The sequence below is a fragment of the Siphateles boraxobius genome, unplaced genomic scaffold (assembly GCF_051911475.1).
Source record: "Siphateles boraxobius isolate OS27281-9 unplaced genomic scaffold, OSU_SipBor_1 32, whole genome shotgun sequence".
NCBI lineage: Eukaryota > Metazoa > Chordata > Actinopteri > Cypriniformes > Leuciscidae > Siphateles > Siphateles boraxobius.
The window spans coordinates 6392501-6402500 of record NW_027508942.1 but is presented as its reverse complement, the minus strand read 5'-3'; the positions used below and the strand labels follow the sequence as shown (position 1 = coordinate 6402500).

The following is a 10000-nucleotide window of genomic DNA, read 5'->3' as shown; positions in this document are numbered from 1 at the left end:
CACGCACAAAACAGACGTTAACACAAACACATTCGAATTAATAAATATTTGTGTCTGTCTGTGTGTGTGTGTACCGATGCAGTCGCTGTTGTGTGACAGCTGGAATCCTGGGTAACACAAGCAGTTGTAGGAGCCCACAGTGTTCTTACAGGTTCCATTTCCACACGGCTGACGCTCGCACTCGTCCACATCTGAACACAGACCACAGGCGGTTAGTTAGTTGTGAACACAGACGGTTAGTTAGTTGTGAACACAGATAATCACTTAGTTAAGAACACAGGCAGATGGTTAGTTAGTTAGTTAGTTATGAACACTGATGGTTAGTTAGTTATGAACACTGATGGTTAGTTAGTTAGTTAGTTAGTTAGTTATGAACACTGATGGTTAGTTAGTTATGAATACAGGCGGTTGGTTAATAATGGACACTGATGGTTAGTTAGTTAGTTATGAACACTGATGGTTAGTTAGTTATGAATACAGGCGGTTGGTTAGTTATGAACACAGATAATCAGTTAGTTAAGAACACAGGCAGATGGTTAGTTATGAACAGTGATGGTTAGTTAGTTAGTTAGTTTGTTATGAACACTGATGGTTAGTTAGTTATGAATACAGGCGGTTGGTTAGTTATGAACACTGATGGTTAGTTAGTTAGTTATGAATACAGGCGGAGGCGGTTAGTTAGTTATAAACACAGACGGTTGGTTAGTTATGAACACTTGTGGTTAGTTAGTTATGAATACAGGCGGTTAGTTAGTTATGAACACTGGTGGTTAGTTAGTTATAAACACAGACGGTTGGTTAGTTATGAACACTGGTGGTTAGTTAGTTACAAACAAAGACAGTTGGTTAGTTATGAACACTGGTGGTTAGTTAGTTATGAATACAGGCGGTTGGTCAGTTATGAACTAACACAGGTTATGAACACAGACAGTAAGTTATGAACACAGACCACTGGTGTTTTTTTAGTTATGAAAACAGCCCAAAAATAGTTAGTTAGTTAGTTAGTTATCTACATGAGGATGCACACAGATGGACAGACAGACAGATATGTGAGGCTGATCTCTCACCAATACACAGGTCTGGGGTGGATGTGAAGCCGTTGGGGCAGAGGCAGCGGTAACTACCCACCGTGTCGATACACTGACCCGGACTGCAGATGTTTGGATTCTCAGCACACTCGTTACGATCTGAGAGATATCACATCAAATCACACTTTAACTTCAGGTGCAATGCAGGCATGAAAACGGGTCAGGGTTGAAAAAGGTGAGAAGGATATTCCCCCTGTTAGATCACATACCGTGATCTAACAGACACACGGTAGAAACGAACATGATTAAGGTACAGCAATACAGTCCAGCAAGATAGTCATTTTATGCGAAACCACATACCTTTATCTAGAGATAAAGTATAATAATAGTAACATTGAATCATCTTGGAGAGAATTTCATCGTTGACTGTCGTAACCGAAAGCTGAATGGAGAATGTCTGACAGCCGCAGCGGAGGGAAAAGTTTACATGAACTTGAATTTAATTACTTAAATATTTAATTCTATTTCAAATTTTACTATAGTATGGCTTCATATAGTATACCCCCCCCTAAACATTTTCTCATCGAATCTACACGATTCACGTAGGTCACCTATTTTGGTTTCAAAACGGCAAATTGAGAGATTTTCATGTATGGCAATGTGTCTGAAAGCAGAACTAAGCTCTGAGTTCGGCTGTTTTACACACATTCCCCTCCAGTCAGGACAACCCCCCCCACCCACACACGCACGCACACACACACACACACACACACACACACACACACACACACACACACACACACACACACACACACACACATACTCTCTCTCTCTCTCTCTCTCTCTCTCTCTCTCTCTCTCTCACCATGACAGCTGGTTTCCTGTTAAGCATGATAGCTGCTGTTGCTTTTTTGTTATATTAACTTTGATATCGGAGTAGCAGCATTATGAGTTGGGCAATGTCTGACACACACTCACCGACACACTGCTGGGTGGGAGTTTGCCGGTATCCAGGTTTACACTCACAGCGGAAACTTCCAGGAACGTTCAGACAGATGCCGTTCTGCTGACACACCGGACCGTTCTGACACTCGTCAATATCTGCACACACACACATATCACAAACACAATTAACATCAGTGTTGTGTCTAATGCATTACAAGTAATGTGAGTTACGTAATCAGATTACTTTTTCAAGTAACTAGTAAAGTAACGGATTACTTTTTCAATTTACAATAAAATATTTTACGTTACTTTTTCAAATAAGTAACGCTACTTACTTTTTCACATTTATTGACTGACAGCTCTCCTGTCCTCATGTTGAGAGAAATAAAGTGAGGTGTTGTGTGTAAACATGATGGTTATTCTAGTTCTAGACTAAATGCGAACATGCATGTACTCGTCTCACTTGCACGAAAACATTCAGTATTCCTCAAAATGAATAAAAACGTCAAAATGCAATCTCAGAATTTTACGCAAAACTTTACTAAACTATACTTAACTATATTAAATGACACAAATATACTTTATGTATTTAATCTCACTTTATTAAACAATGTCTTTTTTAACATAATTCAATCATACTAATAAGCAAAAAAATACTTTAGATTAGACTTAGAAATAAAAGTGTTCAACTTCCTTCTCCTGTCTCCTATAGTTCTGTAATCCAGAACTGCAGCACAGCTGAAAGGTTTGTTTTTCAGAATTTTTGTTACTAAAAATCAAACAAGCCCAGCCTAGGTGAGAAAAAGTTACGCAAAAGTAACGTAACATTACTTTTCATAAAAAGTAAATAAGTAACGCAATTAGTTACTTTTTTTGGGAGTAACATAATATTGTAATTAGGGATGGCCCGATACCGATACTGGCATCGGGGATCGGGTCGATACTGTCCTCATATACTCGTACTCGTACTCATAGAAACATCGCCGATACCACGCCCCGATACCACGTACATTTTGCGAAACGAAACTGGCCGCCGCGAGTGCTTTGTCGAGGTGAACTGAGGCATAGGGACGTGCACTCCCAACGCAAAAGAGTGCGGCGCGGCACTAGATCTGATGGCCGAGCGCGGGCGCGGGCGCGGGCTGTAATGCACTCACTCTGTGTGTGCGGGTTCCGGGAGAATAAAACGATTCGCGGGACTCCCGCAAACTAGAAATATCTATGAATACAACATATTAAAACTAATAGATTTTCATTCATCTGTTGCAGAAAAGCAAGAAGAACAACTAAAACAAAATAGAAACGATTTACAGGCCAGAGTTTCTATTCATAACATGTTTGCAGCGTTGAGCGATGTAGCCAATCACAGACATGTGTGTTGATTTCTTGAACGCAATGGCCAATCAGAAGCATTTAAGATAGACTCCCCTCACTGCTCAAAACTTTTTTGTTCAGTGCTGAATTCTGTATGCTGGCAAATCCTCTAATTATAACAAACAAAGTGTGGATATTATGAAAGATTCATTGTGCAGTCAGCTTCATTGATAATAACAGATGTGTGAGATCGCGATGAACTGTCAGCTTTTTAGGAATTAGACTATTAAGGGAGCGCACTTTGGGCGCATTCAGTCATGTCAGACCATGCACGCAGTAACTGCTTGCTTTTATGTTAAATTAACAGTGGTTTGTGTGTTAATACATTTATTATTTTACTCATTATTATTTATTTTTAGACTTGTTAAAACAAGCAGAGAAGAAAATAAAAACAGTCTTCTAACCTGTGTTCTAAAATAGTCTTCTGTCTTCTTTTCTGGGAGCCTATAGTTACTTTTGCGGTAGAAATATCGGTATCGGTACTCGATATCGGCAAGTACACAAATGTAAATACTCGTACTCGTATCGGTTTGAAAAAAAATGGTATCGGGCCATCCCTAATTGTAATGCATTACTTTTAACAGTAACTTTCCCCAACACTGCTTAACATCATAGATTGTTAATCTAGAACCCGTCACACACGCAGCTCCGTCACTCATTCTGCTGTTTTCGTTACAGACCCGAGACTTTCAGAGACACAGATGGAGCTCTTACCCTCACAGATCAGCAGCTTGTCATTATAAACGAAACCCATCGGACATTCACAGCGGAAACTGCCGATCATGTTGATACACAAGCCGTTGTCACATACGCCGGGGATCTCACGGCACTCGTCGATGTCTGCGGATCACAGACAGACACACAGGGTGGATGTGAGGGCTTAGAGGAACACAGAACTGTGTGTTTGAATGTCTTTAAGTGTGTGTGATGAATGTGTTTACCAATGGCTTGTCCAGTGTAGATGTCAATGAAATATCCCGGTCTCTCACTTCCACACAGCACAGTGAACTCATCTGCAGCAGAGAACCATGTCACGGTCATGACTGTGTGTGTGTGTGTGTGTCGAATCCCTGACAATATTCAAGAAACACACTCTTTCTTCTACGCTTCCACTGTTTCAGTGAAATCCCTCCCTGTTCACTTCTAGACAACGTTTGACACTTTGCTCTTCTTGTGTTAATGTCTCAATCACTTGCTGTATTCTATGGAAGCTTGTTTCCGCCACAGAATAAAAATAAAAAAGATAATTGCTACTTTTTATCTCACAATTCTGACTTTAATTCAATTGCGTGTTACAAGGTCAGAATTGCAAGATATAAAGTCGCAATTGCGAGAAATAAACTCACAATTCGGACATTTTATCTCAGAATTGCATGTTTAAATCTCGCAATTCTGACTTTATAAAACAAATTTTGTGTTATAAAGTCAGAATTTTCAGCCTTTTTTTCCTCACAATTCTGAGAAAAGATGTCAGAATTGCAAGATATAAACTCACAATCGCGAGAAAAACGTTAGAATTGCGGGTTTATTTCACACAATTCTGACTTTTTAACACTCAATTGTGAGTTTATATCTCGGAATTCTAACGCTGTAACACGCAATTGAATGAAAGTCTGAATTGCGAGATGTAAACTCGTAGCAAAAGTAGCAATTATCTTCTGTGGCGGAAACAAGCTTCCATAGTATTCCTCATTTGCTTTGTGTAAAAGCGTCTGCTAAATGAGCCGATGTGTGTGTGTCTCACTGGTGCTGGGAACGGGACAGCGCTCGCAGGGTTTATTCCAGGCCCGGCCGATGTTGTACGAGCAGCAGCAGAACTTCTTGGTCATGTTGAAGGTGAGCTCTCCATCACAGGTGGCGTTATCAGAGTAGTAGTTCCTGTAACACAAGCTCTTCCGCATGTCTGAACACACACACACACACACACACACACACACACACACACACACACACACACACACACCACAACAACAAACATGTCATTATCGGCCCTAAAGGGAAACCAAGTTTTCAAGATTCAAAAGTGATTCAGACAAAAGCAGTGTGATTTTTATTTTATTTTATTAACATTAATGAAACAGACGGCAACCGTTTATGAGGCTGCGGTCCCTTTAAGAATGAATCCACTGATCTAATATACTGTTACGCATCCGATTTTCTCCTAACTGTTTACATTCGCGGAGGATATAACAGTTTGTGTTTACATGAATACTCCCCATGATATGCATTTTTACACTATTGTGTGTGTATTTGACCATGCAAGTGCAATTAGCTGTGAAAGAGAACTGAATTCGGGATCTCGTGAATCTGAGTCCTTTTTAGCGGCTTATAGTGGTTTAAAAACACTCAAACGTGTCAATAACTTTAAGAAGTAATGCAAAGTTAAACTGAAATTTGAGAATCGATGCGAATTGGTAGAAGATAGAATCGAGACTCATATTTGAATAGATTTTCTCCCCCACCCCTAATAAATATAACGAAAACTATATCGTTAATTAGTAACGATAACTATAATGCTAATCATTGACGATAACTATAATGCTAATCATTGACGAAGCGTGTGCAGACTCACCCATGCAGTTGTTTCCTCCGTTGACCTGCATGTACTCCGGTGGGCAGATGCAGGTGTAGTTTCCAATAGTGTTGTAACACTGACCCGGACCGCAGATGCCAGGCCGCTCACACTCATCCACATCTACACACACAATGAATAGATCTTTTCATTCTTACATTTTAAACAGTCACATTTCACTTCTAACTGCAGATCTGGTCCAGATTGACATCACGTCTGTGTCCGTTGTTCAGTCAAAGCGAATGTTTCAAACGCATTTGTCGGAAGTAGTGCAAGTAGCATTCATTTACTATCAGTATTACTGATTATAATGGGCTCAGCTTGCTCACTTATGTGTTTATATCATGTGACTTTATATGTTAATAAGAGTCATTAATTTTTTTTTAATTCAACATTTTGTCTTTTGATTGGTTTCTGAATCTGTCACTTTGCTCTTGGGAGCCACGCCCACAGACGTCCAGTCAAACGTTTTGGATCAGTAAGATGTTTTATGTTTTTAAAAAAAAGTCTCTTCTGCTCACCAAGGCTGCATTTATTTGGTTAAAAAAACAAAACAAAAAATAGTAATATTGTTAAATATTATGACAATTTAAAATAACTGTTTTCTAATTTAATATATTTTAAAATGTAATTTATTCCTGTGATCAAAGCTGAATTTTCAGCATCATTACTCCAGTCTTCAGTGTCACATGATCCTTCAGAAATCACTATAATATGATGATTTGATGCTCAAGAAACATTTATGACTATTATTCAAGTGTTGTAAACAGTTGTGTACAATTTATTTCAGGATTCTTTGATGATTCGAAAGTTTAAAAGAACAGCATTTATTTGAAATATATTTTTTTGTCACTTTTGATCAATGTAATTAATCCTTGATGAATAAAAAGTATTGATTTCTTTCTTGTTTTAAATTGTTTTCACAATTTCACAACATTAGTGTTATCTTTTTGTATTTTTAATCAAATAAATTTAGCCTTGGTGAGCAGAAGAGACTTCTTTTAAAGTCCCTGTAAAGTCAAAATGAAGTATGTGTTCTGAGTTTGTCATATCACAGAAACATGTGTTATTAGACACCCAGCCAAATTTGAATGATAAAAAAAGCCGGCAAGTACATAAAATAAGCTATCAAAATCTTGAAAAAATGAGCAGTAGTCTCTGCTTTCAAACCCTGGGGGCGTGTCCGCTGGCTGCGCTGAAACCACGCCCACTCGCTGTAAAGCTGCCGTTGCCACACTCAACTGTCACCCGCTACAGCCGGAATGGATGCTCCTAGCAGCTTATTAGGTTAATTATAACATAAGCGCACAAGGCAACTTACACTCATTGGTGGGCACGCACTGCCGATGATGTCACCAGTTGTCGGAGCGACGGGAGGATGAAGGCCGAGGCGGGAGATAGTCGTTCGGCTCCATTCACCAGTAACTGCGTTTTATTAGTGAATCCCAGTTGTCTCCGACGAAAGTTTATAAAACTATCCCGTGTAAAATGATCACTTCAGAGGCGGGTTTTGGTGGTGATCCTCAGCTTTCCATCAAGGTGGCTCTTCACAAAATTAATCCACCTCTTCTTGATGTGATCGTATTTAGGAAATTTAAATAAGGGCACCGATCTGTTTTGTACTTGATCGCATCCAGGTAGTAGCCTACGCATTTCCGTGATGAAGACATAGCTAACTAGCAAACTGTAAGCTGTAGTAACTAATAATACTGACTGTAACTCGCGATTGAGGGGCAAACTGATGCAAATGAGCTCTATTTATATTGTTAGGGGAGCGGCCAGCCTCAGGGGCTCCAGTGCGTCATCAGGTAGGGGCGGGGCCATGAGCTCAGGCACTCCAGTGTGTCATCAGGTAGGGGCGGGGCCATGAGCTCAGGCACTCCAGTGTGTCATCGGGTAGGGGCGGGGCCTTCAGGCACTCCAGTGCGTCATCAGGTAGGGGCGGGGCCAGGAGCTCAGGCACTACAGTGTGTCATCAGGTAGGGGCGGGGCCAGGAGCTCAGGCACTCCAGTGCGTCATCAGGTAGGGGCGGGGCCATGAGCTCAGGCACTCCAGTGTGTCATCAGGTAGGGGCGGGGCCATGAGCTCAGGCACTCCAGTGTGTCATCAGGTAGGGGCGGGGCCATGAGCTCAGGCACTCCAGTGCGTCATCAGGTAGGGGCGGGGCCAGGAGCTCAGGCACTCCAGTGCGTCATCAGGTAGGGGCGGGGTCAGGAGCTCAGGCACTCCAGTGCGTCATCAGGTTGGGGCGGGGCCAGGAGCTCAGGCACTCCAGTGTGTCATCAGGTAGGGGCGGGGCCAGGAGCTCAGGCACTCCAGTGTGTCATCAGGTAGGGGCGGGGCCAGGAGCTCAGGCACTCCAGTGTGTCATCAGGTAGGGGCGGGGCCAGGAGCTCAGACACTACAGTGTGTCATCAGGTAGGGGCGGGGCCAGGAGCTCAGGGACTCCAGTGCGTCATCAGGTAGGGGCGGGGCCAGGAGCTCAGGCACTCCAGTGTGTCATCAGGTAGGGGCGGGGCCAGGAGCTCAGGGACTCCAGTGCGTCATCAGGTAGGGGCGGGGCCAGGAGCTCAGGGACTCCAGTGTGTCATCAGGTAGGGGCGGGGCCAGGAGCTCAGGGACTCCAGTGCGTCATCAGGTAGGGGCGGGGCCAGGAGCTCAGGCACTCCAGTGCGTCATCGAGTACCCTTTTAGCCCCGCCCAAAAAATCCGTAAAATATCAATGGTGAAAAACTGTTTAACGGTCTAACTCCACAATTCAATACTTCACAGTTCACAGTCTTTGTAATGTGTTTTAGCAATACATTTTTAACATTTATAATGTGTTTAGAATTTTTTTTTTAAATTGCCTTTACAGGGACTTTAAAAACATTAAAAATATTACCGACCCCAAACTTTTGACTAGTAGTGTATATTAAGCTTCAAATGTGTCCTGATTGGCTGAGATTTTTGATTATTTAGTATTCTGGCTGGTTTCTCGAAAGCTTTCACTGCTTTGAAACAGCGTACTGTGTGTAAAGCACTATATCAATAAAACGGACTTGACTTAGTAAGAGAGACAGAAAGAGTGTGTGAAAGAGGACGTTTGACCTTCACAGATCCTGGTGTCTTCATTGAGCTCGAAACCTTTCGGACATTCACAGTGAAAACTGCCAAACGTGTTGATGCAGTTTCCTCCCTGACACAGACCAGGCAGCTCCTGACACTCGTTGATATCTGACATACAGACACAACAGTCAACACACAGCACTGGAGATCACGCTCGTGTGTGTGTGTGTGTGTGTGTGTGTGTGTGTGTGTGTGTGTGTGTGTGTGTGTGTGTGTGTGTGTGTGTGTGTGTGTGTGTGTGTGTGCGCGCACTCTAGATCTACCCTCTAGTATCACCGTGATCGGATTGGGTCGGAATCCTTCTCCTCCGGGACACAGGATCTTGTACTCGGCTGAGGGATAAACAATAACAATCAGTGAACAAAACGAGAGCTTGTGTGTGTGTGTGTGTGTGTGTGTGTGTGTGTGTGTGTGTGTGTGTGTGTGAGACTCACAGGAGTTGAGCAGTGGGCAGCTCTCACAGGTGTAGGTGTGTGTGTGTGTGTGTGTGTGTGTGTGTGTGTGTATGTGTGTGTGTGAGACTCACAGGAGTTGAGCAGTGGGCAGCTCTCTCAGGTGTAGGGGTGTGTGTGTGTGTGTGTGTGTGTGTGTGTGTGTGTGTGTGTGTGTGTGTGTGTGAGAGACTCACAGGAGTTGAGCAGTGGGCAGCTCTCACAGGTGTAGGAGTGTGTGTGTGTGTGTGTGTGTGTGTGTGAGTGAGACTCACAGGAGTTGAGCAGTGGGCAGCTGTCACAGGTGTAGGAGTGTGTGTGTGTGTGTGTGTGTGAGAGACTCACAGGAGTTGAGCAGTGGGCAGCTCTCACAGGTGTAGGGGTGTGTGTGTGTGTGTGTGTGTATGTGTGTGTGAGACTCACAGGAGTTGAGCAGTGGGCAGCTCTCACAGGTGTAGGGGTGTGTGTGTGTGTGTGTGTGTGTGTGTGTGTGTGTGTGTGTGTGTGTGTGTGTGTGTGTGTGTGTGTGAGAGACTCACAG

The 10000-nt window shown here is 42.7% G+C and overlaps 1 protein-coding gene across 2 annotated transcripts in view; it reads right to left on the bottom strand.

Moving 5' to 3' along the window:
- Nucleotides 1-10000, bottom strand: part of fbn1 (fibrillin 1) — a 136635-nt gene that overhangs the window by 29861 nt on the left and 96774 nt on the right. For both annotated transcript variants that reach the window (XM_077194639.1, XM_077194638.1), the window contains 9 exons: nt 9292-9360; nt 9011-9136; nt 5920-6042; nt 5092-5250; nt 4289-4360; nt 4062-4187; nt 2007-2129; nt 1068-1187; nt 75-191 (listed from right to left, as the gene is read on the bottom strand). In XM_077194639.1, the coding sequence (XP_077050754.1) occupies nt 75-191; nt 1068-1187; nt 2007-2129; nt 4062-4187; nt 4289-4360; nt 5092-5250; nt 5920-6042; nt 9011-9136; nt 9292-9360 (1035 nt within the window). The remainder of the gene's footprint in view (nt 1-74; nt 192-1067; nt 1188-2006; nt 2130-4061; nt 4188-4288; nt 4361-5091; nt 5251-5919; nt 6043-9010; nt 9137-9291; nt 9361-10000) is intronic.